General features: G+C 49.7%; 1 protein-coding gene across 11 annotated transcripts; it reads right to left on the bottom strand.

Moving 5' to 3' along the window:
- Nucleotides 1-9,480: 9,480 nt before the first annotated feature.
- CD300LG (CD300 molecule like family member g) lies at nucleotides 9,481-19,133 on the bottom strand. Of its 11 annotated transcripts, none has more exons than XM_036835220.1 (7): nucleotides 19,035-19,133; nucleotides 17,772-18,099; nucleotides 17,085-17,294; nucleotides 16,282-16,394; nucleotides 13,731-13,783; nucleotides 10,720-10,839; nucleotides 9,481-10,237 (listed from the first exon to the last, which is right to left on the bottom strand). In XM_036835220.1, exons 1-7 carry the CDS (start codon nucleotides 19,075-19,077, stop codon nucleotides 10,124-10,126), a joined length of 981 nt encoding a protein of 326 aa, XP_036691115.1. In that variant the 5' UTR covers nucleotides 19,078-19,133; the 3' UTR covers nucleotides 9,481-10,123. The 11 variants fall into 11 exon arrangements, with proteins under 11 accessions (XP_036691115.1, XP_036691112.1, XP_036691113.1 ...); XM_036835217.1 differs by having other exon boundaries at nucleotides 17,085-17,448; nucleotides 17,773-18,099; XM_036835218.1 differs by having other exon boundaries at nucleotides 17,085-17,331; nucleotides 17,773-18,099.
- Nucleotides 19,134-23,350: the final 4,217 nt, after the last annotated feature.

Below are 23,350 nucleotides of genomic sequence, written 5' to 3'. Positions count from 1 at the left end.
AGCAATTAAATCTGAAGTTCAGGAAAGGCTAACAGCTTAGCAACTGAACAACTGAGTAACATCTCAGCAACTGAACAACTTTATTATTCATTTCTTTCTCACAACACAACACAACTGATGGAGATTGGGTGGCACTCCTTGCAGTGATTCAGGGATCCAGTCTCCCTAGTCACTGGGCCCTGGATTACTGCAAGTGAAGCTGGGAAATGTAGTCTTTCTTGGTGCTCCAGAAGAGGAAACAGGATCTAACCAGGACACGGGTTTGAGCCCTGGTCCGGGAATATCCCACATGCCGTGGAGCAACAAAGCCTGTGCGCCACAACTACTGAGCCCATGTGCCACAACTACTGAAGCCCACGCCCGTGCCCTGCAACAAGAGAAGCCACCGCAAAGAGAAGCCCACGCACCGCAACCAAGAGCAGCCCAGCTCACTGCAACAAGAGAAATCCCATGTGCAGCAACGGAGACCCAACGCAGCCAAAAGTAAATTGAAAAAAAAAAATTGAAAAAAACCACATTAAATAAATAAATAATAAAAGCTCCCCAGATGATTCTAATGTGTAGCCAAGTTTGCCAACCACTGCCCATCTATTTTGGACATAACTTTGAGGTGGGGGGAATTTCCTTTTAGTCCCAAACTAGCATCAGTTTTTCCTAATAAAGACAGTTAAATTTCTACAAGGAATTCTGCCAGTTTTTTTTTTTAAATCCTTTTTCCCTCTTGGCACAGTAGCATGTGTTTAGTATGGCAGAAAGGATTCTTATCACACGATAGTTGGGAAGATCGGCCTCGAGGGGCAAGGGCTTTGTCCAGTGTCACACAGAAAGTTGTTGGCAGAGCTGGAACCAGGCTCTTGGACTCTTGGCTCCCAGCCAGGCTTCCCTGCCATGCTGCCTTCCAGAGATGGAGGGGGATTGATTAGAAATTAGAAATGGAGGGGGATTGATTAGAAATTGATTGTGCTTGGGGAAGGAGGCACTGTTGGAGGAGAAACATGGGCTAAGAAAGGGAACCACGAGGGATCGTGTGGGCTCCCTTGCCATCCCCAGATTCAGCTCCTCACGAGACCCAGGGGGTTGAGGGCATCACCTTTAGACTTAAGCTCACTGCCCCGGCTCCCTCAGGGCTGGGTTTGGTGGGGACCACAGAGTTCTGGGAGAGACAAGTGCAGGCCATGCCAGCTGGTAAGGAGGGACCATTTAACTTGTTCCATTGATCTGTTTATCTAGCCTAATTGCCATGATCAGAGTTTTAATTCTTTAGAAACTTCTGTTTTACTATCTAGTAAGGAAAGTTTCCAATTACTCTATTCTTTTTATTTATTATTTTTAAAATAAATTTATTTATTTATTTATATTTTTGGCTGCGTTGGGTCTTCGTTGCTGCTCACGGGCTTTCTCTAGTTGTGGTGAGCGGGGGTTACTGTTCGTTGCGGTGCGCGGGCTTCTCATTGTCGTGGCTTCTCTTGTTGTGGAGCACCAGCTCCAGGAGCGAGGGCCTCAGTAGTTGTGGCACGCGGGCTCAGTAGTTGCGGCTCTTGGGCTCTAGAGAACAGGCTCAGTAGTCGTGGCGCACTGAGTCGTGGCGCACTAAGTCATATCTTAGTTGCTCCGCGGCATGTGGGATCAGACCAGAGCTCGAACCCGTGTCCCCTGCATTGGCAGGCCGATTCTCAACCACTGCACCACCAGGGAAGTCCCTGTGGCTGTAACTTTTGCAGTTTGAGGTGTGACAGCAAAGCTGGCACAAATTTTTTTCCTTCTTCACAGTCTCCTGGATAGATTTGTTCTTACACCGTTCGATTTTTTTCTTTCCTTTTTTTTTTTTTTTTTGTTTGTTTTTTGGCCGTGTGGCTTGTGGGATCTTAGTTCCCTGACCAGGGATGGAACGGGGCCCTCCGCAGCAAAAGCTCGGAGTTCTAACCATTGGACCACCAGGGAATTCCCTTTCGTTCCTCTTGAAGTTGAGCACTTTCACCTTTTCCCTTAAAGGAAGCACATTACGGCTTCTCTGTGGCAGATCCGAATTGCCAGCGTCACTTCTCTGGTGCTTTGGGGCGATTTTGAGTAAAATAAAAGTTACTTGAACACAAAGTGCTGTGGTAGCAAGACAGTCGATCTAACTTAGAGGGCTACTAAGTGACTATCAGGTGAAATACGCTGGACAAAGGAATGATGCGTGTCCTGGGCAGGACAGAGTGGGACGGTGAGAGGTTTCATCACTCTACTCAAAATGGCACGCAATTTGGGGACTTCCCTGGAGGCGCAGCGGTTAAGAATCTGCCTGCCAATGCAGGGGTCACGGGTTCGAGCCCTGGTCCGGGAAGATCCCACATGCTGCGGAGCAACTAAGCCCGTGTGCCACAACTACTGAAGCCCGTGTGCCTAGAGCCCGCGCACTGCAACGAAGAGTAGCCCCTGCTCGCCGCAACTAAAGAAAACACGGGCACAGCAATGAAGACCCAACTCAGCCAAAAATAAATAAATTTATTTTTTAAAAAAATGGCACGCAATTGGAAACATAAGTTGTTTATTTCTGGAGTTTTCCATTGAATATTTTTGGACAGCGGTTGCCCGTGGGTAACTGAAAGCGCCGATAAGCGGGGACTACTGTATTCATTCAACAGTTATCTACTGAGCACCTTTGAACAAGGCGGGGTCCCTACATCCAGAGGCCCAGAGTCTACGGGAGCAGATAGGAAGAGGGTCCTGATCAAGACTCTGTAATGAGAAGCTGTTACGGCAGCACCAAGAAATGGCTCCTCAGTCAGTCCGTGGGAGCATCAAAAAGCATTTCCAAGAGGTGCTGATGCCGGAACGAATTCTCAAACATACGGGGATGTTTGCTAAGTGGATGAATAAATGCTTGTGGCACACTGAAAAGGAATTGGTATTTTGGTAATATTTTTGATATTGAATTTCTTTTTCTACTCCAGAATCCTGGCTATGAGTGTGTGTGCACATGTGTGAGGGGAGGTGGTGGTCGTGGGGATTTTGCTTAAGGCACAGATCACCTAATTCCCCACTACCTTCCGTTTACAAGTTTCCAAGTTAGTAAGGGAACATCCCTCCCCTTAGTTTGTCATGCTACCTTGGCTTAGGGCCAGACTTAAGACACTCAGACTTGCCGGATTAGAATACTGCCCCTATTTTTGCCTACTGGGGGGCTAAGGTGTGTCCTCATATACTGTACTTAATGCAGAAAATAAAGCTGTGTTCTCCAAAGAGGGACATAAGACTGGGAGGAAACGAGAATATAATAAGCCAACCTCTGAAATGTTATGCTGCCTTTAGCTCTTGTTTCTTCTCTGCTACACGGACTCCTGGGCCAGTGGGTCCACAGCGTCTGTTACCTTGTACACATTAAGACTCCCAAACCCTATTTTCAACTGCTCATGAGACATATCTCCACCTGGATGGACTTCTTAGAGATTTTCCAAGACCCAAATCCACAGTCGCACGTGCCTGCTGTTCACTTTCTATGTGACTCTCCAAGAACCCCATGGACCCCCTCGGGACACTGTGGTCATTGTTTATGTGGCTCCCCGCCCTCCATAACCAGGAGTTCCTAGAGGGCAGAGGCCAAGCTTTCTTGTCCTTTGGCACAAGGCTTAGTACAATTATATAAACCAAAAACCATTTCTTTGAACAAATGAATACTATCAGCTGACATCTGTCGACATTTTCTTCCCTTAAAAATTTATGAGTTGGGCAATGGCCTCTGAATTTCTGAACAGGAAAGGGCTTTATAAGATGCAGTGTTATGTCATTTTACATGGAGGAAGTGGACCCTGTGTGTGTAAGTTTTGAACCCTGAAACCAGTTAGGAACAGAGGCTTCATTCTCTTTATCACCACTAGCTTAGTCAAACGTCAGCGTAAATTCATGATGAAGGATCTAGAAACAACTTAAAGTATGAGCTTTCTGGGACAACACAAAAGGATAAAGGTTAAATTTGGCCCAAATTAGACAAACTTTAAACACACACACAAACACTCCCAGCTACAGCACCACACCTGGGAGGGGTCCTGTCAACTAGAGGGATGTTTCGACCTACTTGTTAATTTCAATAATGACTGTAATCGTTCTGAATAACAGATTGATAGACATTTTCAGGACTCTTGGCATGAGTGAGTTAGAAAATTATTTTAGGCTAAGGAATCAAGGAGAAAAGCTATTGGGAAGTGAGACCGAGCCTGAGGAAGAGTGTTTGGAGAGTTGCCAGAAGATGGAGCTGACGATTAAGAGAGTTCATTGAACCCACTTAACCAAGGACATCTTTCCTTGGTGGGAGTCCAGCTCATGGGAGCAGCCAAATATCCTCGAAAAAGGCCATGCTGGAGCCACAGTGCACTGCGGGAACCAGATGTGCCAGGTGTGAGGCATGAGTGTGCACCTCTGACCACCATCCCCACCTAAGGAGGAGAAAGTGCAGCATCTGGATGTTTATATTTGTAGCCTCTCTTATTTCATGTTTGCAAGTCTTGGCACAGTGCCTGACAGTTTCACAAAATCTAAGTGTTTAAGGCTGTTTCCACCCATTTTTTTCAGGGCTTGGTTTTCCTTCCAGAAACTGATCTTCCTCTCTCTGCAGTTTCTCATAAACCTGCCTTTATATTGTGTAGTATTGGTACCCAGGTGTTGGTCTGTGGACCATTTCATCTGTAGCAAGTGAGAAAATTAAGTACAAGAGGATAGTTTATAATTAAGCTGAATATATCTAATTTTAAGGATTACCCTTTATTCTGATGTGGTGACTGTGAATTTTATTTCGTCACATGCCGGTGTAAGAAACACCCCATTATTTTTCTAACTTGAATAAAATCTTTCCCTGAGTCCCTGCTCACCAGAGTGGAAAGAAATGATATCTCAATCCTGTTTTGGAGGGCTTCTTCCCTTCCCTAGAGTTACATAAAAATCTAAGGGCCTTACATGGTGCCTGGAAAATGGGAGTCAGGGTTTTAGTGCAGACAGAGTGAACAAGGTACCTCGTGCTCTTAAACAATGAGATCCTATGTGAAACACTTTTTATTGCATTGCTGGGCTTGTGGGAAGGGAAATCTCAAAGAGGTCACAGAACAAAAGAAAACAGCCCTCTTAGGCATGGTGAGTGGACAGGAAAGGTGGAGTTGTCCTAAAGGCAAATGCCAATATTAGCATCTTATTTGGTAAGTTAAACATAAAGCCAGGGTCAAGGTAAGACAACCTGAGATTCTGGTAAGCTAGGGACCTGGTCCCAAGTTGGTATCTTTATACTGGACCCATCCTGACAGAAGCAAATGCAAATCGTTTCTGGAGGAAGGTATCCTCAATTTCAGCCCCCAGATTTTCCATAGATTCATCCAAACATGAGCTCACAACAAGAGATCACAAAATTCAGAGAAACAGACCACCATGAGCAATAGTCAACATAAACAACAACATATTTATATGTCCAAGGACTTCTGATATTAGGCACAAAATGTAAACTAACCATGTGCATGTAAATTTTTAATGAAATAAAAGATGGCATTACAAAAATTAACAAGCAACAAGACACTAGAATGGACAGTTAGTTTTGAAGGAGAACCATCCAGAACTTATAGAAATAAAAATACAATGATTAAAACAAAAACTAATTGGAGGGGGTTAACAGCAAATCAAACACAACTGAAAAGAGATGAATGAACCAGAAAGTTGCTCCCCTAAGTATGGTCCTTGGATTAGCATCATCATCAGCCTGGGAGCTTGTTAGAAATGCAGCTCTCAGGCCCCATCCAGAACTACTGCATCAGATTTGCAGTTTAACAAGATTCCTTGGTAATTAATAGGCATTTTCAAGTTTAAGAAGTACTAAACTAGAAAACAGAGCTGAAGAAATTATATAGAATGAAGAACAGAGATAAGGAGAAGGGAACTATGAAAGAGAGGGTAAGACATATGGCAGTTATAAAGATAAGGTCTAAAAAAATTTTATCCTGGTCAATGGAGACATTAAAAAGAATGGAGTATAGATAAATATTTGAAGAGAATTTTCCAGAACTGATGAAAGGCATGAATCCACAGATGTAAGGATTTACAACAAACAAGAAAAATTTACTCATGGCAGGAGTAAAACTGCAGAACACCTGTACAAGTAGAAAGCAGTCTGAGAAAAAAGATCACATCACTCAGTCTGACAGCAGACTTCTCAACAACACTTATAGCTAGAAGACAAAACAATAGTATTTCCAAAATGCTGAGAGAGAATGGCTGTAAACCTAGAATTGTATACCCAGCAAAACTCTTTCAAGAATTTTGATGAAGTAGAGATTTTCAGATAAAAACTGACAGAGTTTACCACTAACATGATTTTTTAAAAAGAAAATCTGAAATGTAAGAATATAAGTAAATATTGTCTGTGTAAAATAGCAATTAACAATAATGTCTAGTTTGTACCTTCCTACAAAGAAAATTCTAGGCCCAGATGCCTTCACTGACGAAGTCTACCAAACATATGAAAAAGAAATATTACCATTTCTACACAAACTCTTCCAGAAAATTGAAGAGGAGGGATCACTTCTCAGCTTACCCTGATACCAAAACCAGGCAGAGAACTTAACAAGAAAAGAAAACTACATACCAGTAATGACCAAGTCAAGTTAACCCCAGGTTGGCTTAATGTTAGAAAATCAAAGAATAGAGTCATATTTGCAGACTAAAAAAGAAAAAACATATAATCATCTCAATAGTTGTTGAAAAATCATTGATAAAATCAACATCAATTTCTGATTTTAAAAAGCTCAGTAAACTAGGACTAGAAGGGAAATTTCTCAACCTGGTAAAGGGTCTCTATGAAAAACATATATATATATATATTCTTTTTCAGTATCTTTTCCATTCTAGGTTATTACAAGATACTGAATATAGTTCCCTGTGCTATATGGTAGGTCCTTGTTGTTTATCTCTTTTCTATGTAGTAGTGCGTATCTGTTAATCCCAAACTCCTAATTTATCCCTCGCCCACTCTTCCCCTTTTGTAACCAAAAGATTGTAGAAAATCTCTCTTCAATAGGCCTCAGTGGATTAGGATCATAACATCCAATTCTTTGTCTAGGGGTCGATTAGGGAAGGACTATCTTAAAACATTCATTTTCCCATCAACACTCTCTTTGGTGTTAAAATATTTCTTTAAAAGAAACTAATGGGAGGATAAAGGGTAGTTTATTATTATAGCTAATATCCCAATTTGGCAAAACAGAACTTTAGCAATGCTGATGTTCCCCTAATTTTTACCTCTCAGCAAGTTCCCAGGCTGGAAACCCTTGCTCTTGGGATGGGTGAACAGCGGCTTATTGCAATTCTTTTGTTCAAGGGCCTCTCATAGGTACACAAGATCGCAGAGCTGAAGATGTGGGTGTACAAATATAAAACCAAGGTGTATCAAGATGGGGGACTGCAGAGTGGCAGCTGGCGAGGGAGTAGACTTCTTCCCCTGGCCAGGAGGGTGGCGCTGGGCCAGCACTGGGAGCTAGGACAGTGTGCCAGGGTCTATGAAGGATGCTTGAGTATCTAATAAATCCATGGAAACTTGGAATCCAGTGGATGCCAATCCTAGGCTGCCTTGGAGAGAGCTCTGCTTCACAAAAGACACAGATCTCTTTAGCAGGCACATGGTCGGAAATCGGGCAAGGGGTGGGACTGAGTTGACCCAGCTGACCACTCCTGGTCCCCCAAAAGCTCTGGCTGCTGTAGGTGACAGGCTGAGAGGACAGGAAGTTTCTTTCCCTTCTGAGAAGCCCCTGTTCTCACCAGCCTCCAGCTGAGGGATTTCTCATGGGGGAAGCCTGCTTTGGAGGAACTTCTGGGGTCTCTCTGAGACCACCTGAAACTTGCTAATTCCTACTTCCCCCAACATCTGGGCACACAATGTGCCCAGATCCTGGGCAGAGTCCCTAGAGCTCAAACTCGGGTCTCCCTTTCCACTCAGAGAAGGTAAAAAGTGCTCACTACTTCACCCCCCGGGGAACTGGCTGCCACCTTCTGGCGAGTTTCCCTTGCATCTTCAGACCGGCTCCACCTTGCCCAGCCCCCTAGGCCCTCACTCCATAGGCATTACGGGTGGTTTCTCCTCCCACACCCACTGGGACAGGTGCAGAGGCTGGTGAGGACTTTGAGAAATGCTTGCTGATAGGCCCTGGTGGGGGTGAAACTGGTACTGCCATTTCTCAAAGCTGTTTAGCAATGGGTATCAGTAACTTCAGAAATGTTCACACCCTCTGACCTGGTGCTTCCACATATGCAAATCCTTCTGAAAGAAATCTCCAAATGCAGGCAAAGCTATGTGCCTAGATTCACCATGCTGTTATTTACAACAAAAATAGAAACAAATTAAATATCTAGTGAGAGAGAACTGAAATAAACTGAAGAATACCAATCTGAAATATTATGCTGCTGATCAACATTGAATTTATAAAAGGTTTGTAAAAACATTATGCAAAAACATGCTTATGATATAATAATTAAGTGGGAAAAGCAGGATATAAAGTTGTATGTACAAAATAATTTGTAGAAGCACATCAGCAAGTGATGTGGAGAAAAAAGACTGGAAAGAAATACAACAAATTGCAATAATTTTGTCTTTGGGTAGCGGTGAGATGATGGGTGATATGTTTTCTTCCTTTTATCCCCCCATCTTTCTAGGTTTTGTATATTGAGCAGCCCCCGGTTCATTTTTCAAAAACCCAGTAGTTCTGTTATTCTACCTTCCGTCCGCCCACTCCAGGGGACCAAACTCCAGGTCACCGTCAGGTTCCCCTTAGGGTCCTGCCCTGTCCCCTCCCTCCTCCCTTTTAGATACCCACCTCCATCTGTACCCTGTGTTTTCCTACCCCTTCCCCAGCTCTCAGAACCCACAGGTAGTCAACCCTTTCTTGACAAGGAAGAAGCCGTGCTTTTTCCCATCCTTCCAAAGCCTGGAATGCATGGCTGGGTAGGGAGATCAGAAAGACAACCACTCCCCGCCAGTCCTGGGCTCACCCCTTCCAATGTGCACTTGACCTGGGCCTGGACTCGGGCAGGTCCAGGAAAGTCCCCAGCTGGGTCATGGTGTCATGGTCAGAGTAGGCCCTATAGGGGACAGGGGGGAGACTCCACACACCAAATGTAGACTCTCTAAACTGGAGGGGCCTGAGAGCTCAACCAGCCCACTGGTGCTCAAACTCAAGAGTTAGAATCACCAGGGCACTTGTTAGAAATGCAGAGTCCTGGGCCCAGCCTCAGAGATGGTTTTGGTAGTTCTTTTTTTAAAAATTATTTTTGGCTTCATTGCTGCGTGCGGGCTTTCTCTAGTTGCGGCGAGTGGGGGCTACTCTTTGGTGCGGTGTGCGGGCTTCTCATCGCGGTGGCTTCTCTTGTTGCAGAGCACGGGCTCTAGGCGTGTGGGCTTCAGTAATTGTGGCGCATGGGCTCAGTAGTTGCGGCGCATGGGCTTAGTTGCTCCGCGGCATGTGGGATCTTCCCGGACCAGGGATCTGATCTGTGTCCTCTGTGTTGGCAGGCAGATTCTTAACCACTGCGCCACCAGGGAAGTTCCGTTTTGGTAGTTCTTGATGGGACCCAGGAATTATCCTTCTAACCAGCTTTCTGAAGGACTGGGATGCAGGAGGTTCACAGCCCGGCTTTGAGAAATCAGAATCCCGTCTAACCCAGCAGTCTCCCTCCTCCTCACCAGCTTATGTAGGAGAACTTGACCTTGAGTCTGAGGATGGAAGGAAGGGAAGAGGAAGTAGGGTCTGGAGGGGGAGTTAGGAGCGGCCTGTGGCTGGGCACCCAGGCCCAGGGGAGTTCCCGTAGCAGAAACAAACTCGGACCAGACCCCCTGAGCCCTGCCTGGCCCCTTGAGGGTCCAGCGGCTGCACGCTTTGCCCAGGAATGCGACCATCTTGGGGAGGTCCCCGTCTCCAGATGGAACCGTGAAGCCACCACTCCAGGCCCCAGTGCTGACAAAGCCTTCCGGGTCAGCTGGGGCATGCAGGAGGAAAGCTTGGGGAGGGTGGAGGAGAGCCCTGGACTCTGGCAGGAGGACTCTGAAGCCGTAGCAGAAAACTTATCCAAGTTAGCGCAAATTCAGCCCTTCCAGAGATTCACGGAGGGCGTTAGGTGGCTAGACTGAGATGAACTTAGAAAAGTCTGGCTCGTCCCCAGACACGGGGAGGGGAGGGCCTGGGGTCATGTCTCCCTCAGGGGTCTGCCACGAGGCTTCGTCTTCCTTTGAAGTCTGTAAAGACAACAGTAGGGGTTGAAAAGCACAGCCCGGCTGGGGGGCTCTCCAGGTAGCTGCTGGGTCCAGCCCAGTCTTTTCTGCACATTCTGGGCCTGTCCATCTGGGGGACACAGGACTAACCACTCCTTTTTCCCAGAACCCCCAGGCTTTGATTCATCCCCCACCTCCCAGGCCCCCACTCCCTGGGAGATCAACCTCATGGCCTCGGGCCCGGTTCTGGCTGCAGATGTGGGAATCCTGCCACCTCAGAACTCTTGAAGCTGTCACTCCCACCATGCTATTCAAGAATTTTCTGGATCAGAAGAAATGAGGATGTGAGGTCAGGAGCACTGGCTTCCTGGGTGAAATGGTCTAAGGTCTGGTTATGATGGGGGAGGTGGGTGGATGCTGAGGGCAGAGACCTCCCCCACTTCCTTGCATTGTCTGAGTGGAGCCAGGCTAGGTGGCTCCAGACCCCCAGAGCCCTCTGTCCACACCTGGCTCAGGCACCGGATCTCCACGTTGGGGCTGGCAGAGGGCTTGGGGCTGGCAGGAGGCCCAGTGGGCCCTGCAAGGTCGATCCCAGCATACTCTGGGACCCAGCTGTTCCCCAGTGGCTGAAACACAGACTCAGTCAGAACAGCCTGTTCTTGGCAGCAGGAATGGTCCGCAAGCCGGAGCAGGAGGAGGGAAAGGCAGGGGGGTGGATTGCAGAGTCAGAGTCTTTACGGCCAATTTCCTATGTCTCAGTGTGACCTTGGGCGAGCCACCTAACTTCTCTGAGGCCCAGTTTCCCAAGCTGTAAAACGGGGATAGAAATTTTTCCCTTAGGGTTAGAATAAATATTTCTGATAATGTTTTATCACTCAACAACTGGGAACTCCTAGAATGATTAATTTGTTTCCATGATTATTATTTCTATCCTTGAAGCAGCAAGAATGTACAGGCTGCAGGTTCTTTGTAATAGGCCCGGAGAGAGCAAAGTTGGACACCTCAAAGATTCACCAAAAAACAAACAGCACAGGAAGAATTCTTTAGGGATCATGGGTCTGAGCAATCCCTCCCTGATCAGATGAGAAAACCGAGGCCCAGGGAAGAGAGGTGGGTAGTCCAGAGCGAGTGCGGAAGCCCATCTCCTGACCTGGGCTCAGCTGCTCCCATGGGTCCTCAGGTCAGAATGCCGGGCCCCTCCATCTCCTGCTCCCTTGCCCAGCAGCTGAGCAGAGCGGAGGCTGGAGCTGGCCAAGGCCCCCAGCCATGTCTCCTAACAGCACAGCTGCCCTGAGGTGGCCCGGCCAACAAACCCCTGGCCTGATAGGCACCGAAGCCAAGGAAAGAAGCTCCGATTTTCTGGATAACTGCGAGGTGTCTCATCTCACTTGTTCCTAACCACAGTCTTGTGAAATGGGGAAGTCGAGGCTCAGAGTGGTGATATAACTTGCCAGAAGTCACACAGCTGGTGAGCGGCTGAGCTGGGCCTTGTATTCGTGGTTCTTTGGTCTCAGACTCTTTCCTACACTACACTTTCCTGCCTACATCCTGGCAGGACGTCCTGCACACTTCTCTTTGTGGCAGTGTCCCTTGTCTACTAACTGGGCCCCTGCTTCTATCAATACCCTAGGTGTGGGAGATGTGGGCAGAGGTAGATGTATGAGCCACCTCTGGTGACATCTTCAGTTTTACAGGGACAAGGTAAGAGTCAGAACAGAATTCCTCAGGTGAGATGTGACTGGGGGGATGAGGGCCTGAAGGAATAGGGGAGGGGGAGGGAGAATTCACAAATGCTGTCACTCACGGCCCTCTTGCATCCCAGCCTGCCTGTGGGGAGGACATGGCAGAGCTGGGGCTGGACCAGAGAACTCCTGACATCAGGTCCATTTCCCATGAATCCCATACTGACAGCTTTGTGATTTGGTCAAAACCCACCCACTGCTGACCACTGACCACCAACAGCTGCAGAAGTGTCACCTTCTCAAGGGTGACAGAATTTGAGGAAAGAACCTCAGGGGGCAGAGAGCAAACCACACATGTAGGCTGTGGCCAGGACCGCTACCCTCTGTCCGGGGGGAGTCTGCATCTCTCAATGGTCCCTCTGCCCACGCAGTGGACCCTGGGCTGTTCCAGTGAGCGTGGAGGCATTTTCTGGGTTGTTGACTATACGAGATCTATATGAGAGCCTCTACTTCTAGGCACTAGAAAAACAGTAGCAAGGCATGGAGGGTCTCCCTCCGAGCCCAGCCCCTCTTCCGGAGTTGGGGGAGGGGTGAGCCCCAGGACGCCGAGCCGGGAGGAGGGCCCTGGCAGTGGCCGTGGCAGCCCCTCCATCTGTCTCCATGACCTCTCCCTCACTCCCGTCCACCCCTTTGGTCTTTCTGAGCTTCCTGAGATAACAACAGCTGCTTCCTAAGTGAAGGAAGGCCCAGTACCCCATCCCACCGCAGCCCCTCCCTAAGGGGATCGTGCCTGAGTGTTTTGTCCCTGCTGGCGCCAGGAAAGAAGGCAATGGCAGCCCCCCTTTCCTGCTCCAGTGTTTAAGGGAATCAGGGTGGAGGCATCTCAGTAAACAGCTGAGGAAGGAGAGGCTGGGGCGGGGGGTGGGGGGGTGGTTGGCGAGGCAGATGGGGCTTCGGTTTTCTAAGCAGTGACTCTCTCCGTAGGAGTGCTGGTGTGGGAAGAGGGTCTCTCTTTGCAGGGGTCAGGGGAGGGCCCAGCAGCAGGTAGACTCAGGGCAGCTTCCTCTCTCCAGGATGATGGGCGCAGGGACCCCCATTCTTTCTGTCCCCCGGTCTCCAGAGCACCACCCGCAGCCCGAGTGTCAAGGTAGCCACACCACCTTGGTCTCAGAGCCAACAAAAGCTCAGAGAAGGGTGTTCTGGAAAGAGGAGAGATGGGAGTCGAGAGCTCTGGATCCTGCTCTCTATCTGGGCCACAGCCTGCTGTGTGACCTTGGGCAAGACTTTTTCCCTTTCTGGGCCTCAGTTCTCTCTTCTGCAAAAGCAGACTAGAGTCTACTGGTAGTCACATTCTGGTGTGCTATCAGAATCCCCCAGGGCAGCGTTTAAATTTCAGGTTCCTGGCCCCTACCCCAAGAGGTTCTGGCTGGGACCGATGTCGAGGAGAGTGTATTTCTGATAGCCGCTTCCCCCCCCCCCCAACCCCCAGGTGTTCCGTAAGGGATTTTGCACCAAATTTAGAGAAAGGCTGGACTAGATGATATCAAAGCTCCCCTGTGGAGCCAGCTCCAATGTTCTCTGATTCTAAAAGGGGGGATGGGAAGAGGGCCTTGGACCTGGAGCAGAGCCCCGCTGGCACCCGGTGGGAAGTCTGGGTGAGGAGGGCAGCCTGAAGGGCTGATCTCGGGGCTTACACAGATTCCCTGGATGTGGGAAGCAAGTCCTGCCTTGAGGTCAGCCGTGGAGGACCAGGCAGGGAGACGGAGAGGCAGGGCCCGGGAGTCCTGACTTCTGGACCCACAGGGATCTGAGCTTGGACTTGCCTCCTTCCTTACCAAGTGGGAGAGATGGACCTTCTCCTTCCTCGGTGTCTCCATGGCCAGTTGAGCTGAAAGAGACCAGAAGTGTTAAGGGAACCACTGACTGAAACCGCCCACCCTGGCCAGGCCTGTTAGTAACCACTTGCATGAATTATCTTAAACAGGAGGTCCTGGTAAGGAACGCAGAACTAACAAGCTACCACCAACTGGAAGAATTCGGGAAACGTCAAAAGGAGAGAGGAGACTCCAGTCCATATGTCCCGCCAACCTCCCAGAATCCTTCTCGCTGGAATCCATCTTGGGTAAGTGATGCGTGGGCCACCAGGAAGGACCCTGAGTCAGAATGATTGGCCAGAGATGACCCGGAAACTAACCCCATTACCATAAAACCCGAGACTGCGAGCCACGAGGCAGAGCAGTTCTCCTGGGTTCCCTTGCCCTCCTGCCCTCCACCCGGGCACCCCTTCCCAATAAAGTCTCTTGCTTTGTCAGCACGTGTGTCTCCTCAGACAATTCATTTCCGAGTGTTAGACAAGAGCCCCACTCTCGGGCCCTGGAAGGGGTCCCCCTTCCTGCAACAGAAGGAGCACCTTGAAGCCAGGAGTAGCCTGCAGCTGCTCCCACATAGGTGGACTGGTTTCCTTGCACCTGGGGCTTCCCAGAGGGAGCTGGCAAGCCGATTGGGCCGAGAACCCCAGCACCTCGGCAATGACCTGGACTTTTGAGATTGGTACATGGAAATCCCCTCGCGTGGGCCAGAAACTGGCTAGGGAAGTGATCCTGTATGCCAAGGTCATTGCTTCTTAAATCTCAATGTGTGTACAGGAGCCTGGGAAATTATATTCAAATGCAGATTCTAATTCAGTAGGCTGAGGTTGGGGCCTGAGAGTCTGAGTCGCTAACAGACTACCAGGGGATGTTGCTGCTGCCAGCTGGGGACCACAATTGGAGAGGCAAGGTGCTAAGAGGCTCTGAGGTTGTGATGGGAACTTTCTCACCCTGTGTGCTCCTCCCGACTCCTCAGAGGGGGCCTAGGGACGTGGGCAAAGCTGACATTTCTTCCTGGGGGCCACACAGAGGGGAGTCAGGTAGCAGGCCCAGCGTTCCCCACCATGGCCACCAGCGCTGGGACAACATTGCCAGTTTGCAAAGTTGGCTTCCCGGTTCTACCGCTTTCCAGCTACACAAACACAGGGCAAGCTGCTTAACCACTCTGTGCCTCAGTTTCTTGCCCTGTAAATTGGGGGTATTTGTAGGTGTTGTAATAAGTAGTTCCTAACTCGACAGTATCGAGGAGATTAAAGGAGATAAAAACAACATAAGCCACACCACAGTCCCGGGCACGAGGCAGCTCCCATTACTGTTATTTCAGTTAAACCCTCTTAATCTGTGCCATCCACCACGGGAGCTACACATGGTCATCGAGCACCAGAAATGTGACTACTCTGAATTACTCTGGGGTTGAAAGACTCAATAGGAAAAAATGAATGTAGAATGTGTATCATTAGTATCTTTTTTAAAAAAATAAATTTATTCATTTGTTTATTTATTTTTGGCTGCATTGGGTCTTTGTTGCTGCACGCGGGCTTTCTCTAGTTGCGGCGAGCGGGGCCTACTCTTGGTTGCGGTGTGCAGGCTTCTCACTGCGGTGGCTTCTCTTGTTGCGGAGCACGGGCTCTAGGCACGCGGGCTTCAGTAGTTGTGGCACGTGGGTTCAATAGTTGTGGCTTGCAGGCTCTAGAGCGCAGGCTCAGTAGTTGTGGCACACAGGCTTAGTTGCTCCGCGGCATGTGGGATCTTCCCAGACCAGGGCTCGAGCCCGTGTCCCCTGCATTGGCAGGCGGATTCTTAACCACTGTGCCACCAGGGAAGTCCTCATTAGTATCTTTATATTGATTCCATGTTGAAATGATAATGTTTTGGATATATCATGTTAAATAAAGTGTATCATTAGAATTAACTTCACTAGTTTCTTCTTTTTTTCGTGTGACTATTAAGGAATTTTAAATCACATGTGTGGCTTCTATTCTATTTCTGTTGGGCATATATCTGAGGAAGCTGAGGCTCAGGGAAGTTAGATGACTTACCCAAGGTCACACAGCTAAAAAGTGTCAGAGCTGGAATTTGAAGCCAAGCCTTGAAAGGAGCTGAGCACCTCTAGAGACCCAGCGGCAGGTGCGGGGCCGTAACGCACATCCTGCTCAAGTTCAAGTGCTCAGGCCTGCACTTCCCCCTGTAATCAGTGCTCGTACAAGAAGCAGAGCCTACAGAGACTGGACATGGGTTCACTGGGATCAACAGGGAGAGAAGCGGCTGATGAGCTTGGTCGGACAGACCAGAGGAAGATGAGAGCCCCCCAGTCCCTTGCTCCCCCATTTGAATTGCTTGTGCTTAGTGTAGACGGCCCTGCGGGTCTCTCAGAAAAGAGGAGCAGGGCTCCTGATGCCCACGTCTCGGACGCATACACTGAGGCCCGCGAGGTCTCTCTGGGGCGGTGGGGGGGACTGTGGGTCTCAGCGAGGCCCCTGGCTGACAGCCTCTCACCCCTCCCGTCTACACTGCTCACCTTTCTTCCTCCACTGGAGCAGGTAGCTGCCGAGGGCGGCCAGGCCCGTGGCCAGCAGAAGGGCCAGCAGCACCAGGACCGGGGCCAACATGCGGGTCATCGGGATGGACACCCTGCGGGCGAGATGGAAGGAGTCTGGTGGCTGTCACCAGATGGCGGCACACTGGGCGTTCTTGTTTTGAGTCCCAGTCATAGCCCTCACCTCTCCCAAGGAGGTCAGAGGGTACCAGGGACCACAGCATCCGGTTAGTCCCAATGGAAGGGACCTCAGCCCCCATCGCCAGCCCCAGGAGGCACTTTCAGCTGGGTCTGAACCTGTGAGCAGTTACCTGGCCACCAGCAATGGAGGGCAGTTATATATAAAGACCCAAGAGCCAGTCCTTCAGGCTGGGACTCCAGTTGGGTAAGAAAACATCACATTGTTTGGTTCCACAGTTTCCTGCTTAGCACAGGGCCCAGCGTAAAGTGCACAAACAAGAGCTACTGAACTGGGGTGGCTGTCCCTGAAGCCGGAAAGGGAGCGAGCTGGGGACTGGGGCCATGGTGGACCCTTCACCTTGGGGTGGGCCTGCATGTCCAAGGCAAAAGGGCTGCTGGCCCCCGTAATGTAGGTCGTTCACTGCTCCAGGGCCCTGCTGGGTAGGGGGTGGGGTGGGGGCTGAATCTGCCCTCTCTACATGTCTGCGGCCACGACAAGAAGCTGTGTTCTCCCAGAGGAAGGAGTATTGGGTTCTTATTCGCTCAGGGGCACCTTATGGTTTAGTGATGACCTGAAAAGGTGGCCTTGGTCTCCTGGGGCTCACCTGGGCTTGGAACTGCTTCTGCTGGGGACAAAACTGGTGTCCTCTGTTGAGGTGGAGTCCAGCTGTGTGGCTTGGCGGGAGATCCCTGCAGGAGGAGAGGTTGCCGGGTGAGGAGAGGTCCCTGCATTTGGAAGGGCTGCTGCATACGGAGAGGTCCTTGCATGTGGAGAGGTCCCTGCATACGGAGAGGTTGCTGGGTGAGAAGAGGTCCTGGCAAATGGAGAGGCTGCCGGGTGAGGAGAGGTCCCTGCATACGGAGAGGTTGCTGCACGCCCGGATGGGGAGGTCCCTGTGAATGGAGAGGTCTCTGCCCCTGTCTTCCCCAGCTTGGCTGTGGTGACTGTCAGGTGGAGACCAGCAGAAGCTACAAGTCCAAAAGCAATGCCTCAGCACCTTCCCTGATCCTCGCTTCCCAGCATTCCCAGACCTCTGACCCTTGACCCCTGAACCCTAATCTCCCCAGGACCAATTTCTCAGAACTTCCCCAGCTACACCTCAAACAGAGGCCTTGAGGAAGCCATTCTGAGCAAGCAGGTCATATCTCAGGAACACCCCAAACCTGTGCGTGGCTCTCAGCTCCCCCCCCCATTTGAGCTGCAGCCTGTCCTTTATTGTGGGGAGGTGCCATCCTCCAGCCCCCACCTCCATGACCCTGAACCCCTCCCAGGGAAGGAGGGACATTTGTTACCTGGAAAGACGAGCAAAGAAACCGAGAAAGTCTTATCGAAGCCCACTCTTTTGACCCCACACCAGTACTGCCCCATGTCCTTCAGGGTGAGGTTCCTCAGGATCACCTCAAACCTGAGCTGCCGGGGGCTGTCGTGGACGGACACCCTGCCTTCCTGGCCATATTCTCCAGAGTAGACAGTCCCAGAGCAGCGGGAGATCAAGAACCCGCTCTCCCGGCACCAGTATTTCCTGTACTTCTTCAGCTCTTCCCCGTAGGTGCACTGCAGGGACACGGTGCCACCTTCAAAGCCGCTGATCTCCTTCGGGCCCACCAGGGATCCGTAACCTGAAACCACAGCAGGGGTGAAGGTTGGAATTCCCTGATTCAAGTACCAGGATCAAGGCCAGAAGGCTTTCCTCAGTCACCCCCTTCTTGGGGCAGCCCTGGTAGGAGCTGGTACTCCACTCTGCCACCGAGGGACCTTGGGACAGGACTGTTGCTGTTTCCCTAAGCCTGGCATATTGAAGGCTGGTGATGGGGAAGATCTAGATTCAGACAGCCCAGAGTTTGAATCCCAGCACTGCCGCTTAGTAGCTGTGTGACCCTGGGGAAATTGCTTGACCCCTCTGAGTTTTCTCACCTGTAGATGATGACAATGTCCTATTTCATTGAATTAAGATGCTATCATATGTAAGAGCCACCATAATTTTATACAACATTAAGAAAAAAACACTGTCATTTGAACAACTGGCATCAGTTATAAGATGCATCCTAATTTTTTATGTTAAAAGGTTAAAAAACGAAAGAAAGAAAAAAAAAAGAAAAGCAGGCTTGTGGATTGATGAAACAGGATAATTTATCTCTTGGGGCTGTTGTGAGTGGTACAGCAGAGGTTCAAGAAATACTTGCTGAGTTTAATGGGGCAACATTAAATAAGGGGCATCTTGTCTGCCCCCAGGCTGGCACAGAGTCAGGAAATGAAGACAAAAGAGGTAAAGGTACTCTCACAGCCACTTGGACATGAAGGGTCTGGAGCCCACAGGTCTGGGGGAAGACCTGGCTCTGGGTTCCAGAAACAGCAAGTGCCCTCACCCTCTGAGGGCTAAGGACGAATGGGGTGGGGTGAAGCCTGGAAGGATCGGGCGGCTGGGCTGGGTCACCCCCACAAGGAAATGTAGGTTCAGGAGGTCCTCTCTTGCAGACGCAACGGGCAATAAGGATAAGCAATAAGGACGTTGGGGATAAGCCCCACATCCCTCCATCCCCGCCCCCCATCTCACCTGGGAGCACGAGGCAGCCCCACAGCAGGACGAGGGGCCGCATGGTGAGCGCTGGCCAAGCGGGAGTGCACGCCGGGAGCGGGGAGTTCCTCTCCGGGCCACGCGGGACTTTAACTTCCTCCAGAGGCGAGATCGAGAGAAGGAAGGGAAGGGAGGGGCCGTGTGGGTCCCCCCAACCGGGGGAGGCGCCTCTGCTGTTCCCTTCAGTACTTACCCTTGGTTCACGGCGACCCGCACCCGAAAACCCACCGAGCGCTTCTCCCAAACCCATGCCCTTTCAGGGGGTCTTAACCGTGCCCCCAGCCGCGCACCCCAGAGGACCTGTGTGTAGAATTCAGGGAGTCCATGAATCTGGGTGGGAAAATAGTACATCTTGACTTTTCACTAACCTTTAAGTAACATTTATCTTTCCTTATATTATGAGTAGTGTTCGCAGTGCCGTGACTGTCACCAATGAAAAATCACAGACACTAGCAGTTCAAGTTGTCCCCGATAGCTTGAAATACTGTGTACGCACCTCACTACTTGGAAAAATCATTAGTTGTTAGATCTGCCACTGGAGTTGTTATTTAAAGTGCTAATAAAAAAAAATCACATTTATTACGGTATTACACAATTATATTTTGATAACCAGTTCATTTATTATTGGTTTTCTTTTAAGCATGTGTATATTATCTTATATGTTTAGAAAGACCATCATTCTGAGACGTGGCGCATAAGCTTCACCAGACTGCTGAGTGGTCGATGGTACAGAAGTTAGGGGGTCCACAGGCAGCGCCCACTGCCCCTCCTTCCCATCACCTCCCGGAGGGCGCAGTACCGCCCTGGGCCACGGGGCGGCGGTGCAGGCGGAGGGTGAGGGAAGCTGTCCGGCTGGGCTGAGCCGGGTACCTGGAGCCACCAGCAGGCCGAGCAGAAAGGCTGGGCTCCGCAGCCGCGCTGAGTTGTCTTGCATTTTAAAAAGTTAATTAGCGGCTTCCCACAGCTGAACTGAATCCTTCTTGAAAGGAACAGAACAAACACGCACACTAGAGGGAGCCCTGACATACCGTTTTTCCAAAATAGTTCTGTTGGTTGTTTTTTCTGATTGCAAAGGTTACACAGGTTGCAAGCAAAATTTTACACCGTGCAGATGTGTTAAAAAAAAAAAAAGGTAACGTTTCCTGTTATTCTCCTCCTCTCTTAGAAAACCACTGTTAATATTTTGGCATATATACTTCCATATATACAGGTGGAATTTTTATCCACTTGCTGGGCTAATATTTGAAGCATTAGCTCAGTGGTTCTGGGAGGGGAGATTGTGTGCGTGTGTGTGCGTGTGTGTGTGTGAGTGATGTAGGAGATATGTTTGAATTTCACAATGTTGGCGGGTTGGGGGGCGCTGCTGGCATTCAACTGGCAGGGACAGGGGTTCACATGGGTGAAAACTCTGTTATTATCTCAGACCACAAAAGGTAATCACAGTTTGTTTTTTTTTAATTAATTTAGGCTGCGTTGGGTCTTCGTTGCTGCACATGGGCTTTCTCTAGTTGTGGCGAGCGGGGTCTACCCTTGGTTGTGGCCCACGGGCTTCTCCTTGCAGTGGCTTCTCTTGCTGCGGAGCACAGGCTCTAGGCATGTGGGCTTCAGTAGTTGTGGCACATGGGCTCAGTAGTTGTGGCTCTTGGGCTCTAGAGCGCAGACTCAGTAGTTGTGGTGCGTGGGCTTAGTTGCTCCATGGCATGTGGGATCTTCCCGGACCAGGGCTCGAACCTGTGTTCCCTGCATTGGCAGGCGGATTCTTAACCACTGCACCACCAGGGAAGTCCCGGTAATCACAGTTTTAAAAACACAGATTAAAATAATGTTTATTCTAGTGTTTAATAGTATATCTCTGCTCTTTTATTTTTTGGTTCTTATACAGAATAATTTCTGATCTTCTTGCTTTTCTTAAATCCTAACTTATTTGTTATAAGCAGGGGCAAGCATCTGACACTTTATTGTGTTTTCTAGGGCCATGAGGCCTCAGCAATGACACTTTGAGTATGTGTTATTTGGTTACAAATCGTTTTCCTTCGATTTTTTCCCCCTCTATTACAGCACAGGCACTATATTGTGATTTTTAAAAATTAAGTATGCGAGAAGGCATGTTATTGATGATTGCCATTTCGGGAGAGTAAAGGAAGCGTTACCCAAATTTTTGTTTTTATGAAGAGGGTGTGGGGTTTACTGTGCATCACCCCTGATGCCTTCATGTGTATTGTGAGGTCCTTTCCCTCCACCCCCACCAGTCCCACACCTAGCCAGGAGTGAGGTTTGAAGACTCCGTAAGAAATAGATCCTCCAGGGACTTCCCTGGTGGCACAGTGGTTAAGAATCCACCTGCCAATGCAGGGTTCGATCCCTGGGCCGGGAAGATCCCACATGCCGCAGAGCAAGTAAGCCCGTGCGCCACAACTACTGAGCCTGTGCTCTAGAGCCTGCGAGCCACAACTACTGAGCCCGCGTGCTGCAACTACTGAAGCCCGCGCGCCTAGAGCTGGTGCTGCACAACAAGAGAAGTCACTTCAATGAGAAGCCCGTGCACTGCAGCGAAGAGTAAGCCTGGCTCTCCGCAACTAGAGAAAGCCCGTGCGCAGCAATGAAGACCCAACGCAGCCAAAAAAAAGAAAAAGAAATAGATCCTCCAGGCCCAGAACTGGTGCGAGAGCTGGGAAGAAGGCCCTGGAGTGAGGCACTGGTCTGGGCCCTGCACCTGGTCCTGCCCCATGGTGTGTAGGGGGGCAATGGATAGAAACCCCCCCCCATACACAGTAGGTTTGGAGATCTGAGAGGAGGGGACACTTGTGTCCTGCTTCCTACCTGGAGCACTGGGAGGTGCCCTGCCATCACAGGATGGGAGAACAGGGAAGCAAAAGGGTTGCTGGACCAATGGGATTGCGGCAGCCTCACCACATCCTCGTGACATCCATGTGCCCAAGAGTGGCTTGGCCATGCCTGGTGGTGCCATGGCTGGGATGAGGGGATGGGGCAGCCAACATGGGGAGGAGGAAACAGCCACACTGGAGCCCACAGGAAATCGGAGAGCCCAGTGAGGCTAGCACAGGCAGACAATGAGGAAGGCTGCCCCCTGGTGCTCTAGGCCCTGATGGTAAGTAAAGACCTCCAGGATTTAGAGTCCTTCAGGGAGAAAGAAGGAGCAGAGAGAACCCTAAAGAGACTGAGTTTGCTCTGAGTCACGTGAGAAAACCCGGGCTGAACGTAAGTCCCAGCTGCGGGGAAGGGTTTAGAAAGGGCTGGTGGCAGGGCAGACAAAATCTGGCCCCAAAAGGGCCTAGCTTGACAGGTGCCACTTTGTCACCCCCAACCATTCCCCTCCAGTTTGGATTTGCTCGGACAAAGTCACTTCTGCTGATCTAAGATGGTCATTTGTTCCACTTAGATTAGGGTTTCCCAATATCAGCACTGTTGACATTTGGGGACGGATAATTCTTTGCTGTGGGGAGTTGTCCTGTGTGTAGCAGCATCTCTAGCCATCACCCGCTAGATGCCGTCAGTCTCCTCACTATCCCCCAAATACAGGCAATCAAAAATCTCTCTAGATGTTGTCAAATATTTCCCTGGGAGGCAAAATTACTCTGGGTTGAGAACCACTGCCTTAGATGATGCATGAACCTTTGGGGAAAAAAACAGTGTAAGTTGTGTTTACACAGGTACAGTAACCAGGTTTTTGATGTAGGAGAGTGAGCTTTCTACTCCTGAACCTCAGAGTTAGGCATACTATGCATTCACAGGCAGTGCAGAACACACAGTCTCTGCAGGCGAGCCAGCTCCCAGGAGGAAGGGAAGTAAAAAGGGCTGGGTGACACATGCCTTGTTCCTCCTTCCAATTCATCAATCAAATAAGTAAAGGTGTGGGGAGAGACCAAGAGTGTTACACCCAGCAAAGATGGGTGAGCCAAAAGCTGGAAAGAACCTTGATCCTTGAGTCACCACTTGGAAGAGAGCTGACTCTCTTCCATGCCAGCAACAGACTTGCTTTTATGAGCAAGAGAGGCTTTTATGTGTTTAGCCACTGAGATTTTTTTTTCTAAGATTTATTTATTTATTTATTTATTTATTTATTTATTTATATTTTTGGCTGCATCGGGTCTTAGTTGTGGCGCACGGACTCTTCATTGCAGAGCGCGAGCTTCTCTCTAGTTGTGGTGTGCGGGTTTTCTCTTCTCTAGTTGTGGCACGCAGGCTTCAGGGCACGCGAGCTCGGTAGTTGTGACATGTGGGCTTAGTTGCCCCGCAGCATGTGGGATCTTAGTTCCCTGACCAGGGATCAAACC

This window comes from Balaenoptera musculus, chromosome 20, assembly GCF_009873245.2.
Source record: "Balaenoptera musculus isolate JJ_BM4_2016_0621 chromosome 20, mBalMus1.pri.v3, whole genome shotgun sequence".
Classification (NCBI taxonomy): Eukaryota; Metazoa; Chordata; class Mammalia; order Artiodactyla; family Balaenopteridae; genus Balaenoptera; species Balaenoptera musculus.
The sequence above is the reverse complement of the archived record's forward strand: the minus strand, read 5'-3'. Positions and strand labels throughout refer to the sequence as shown.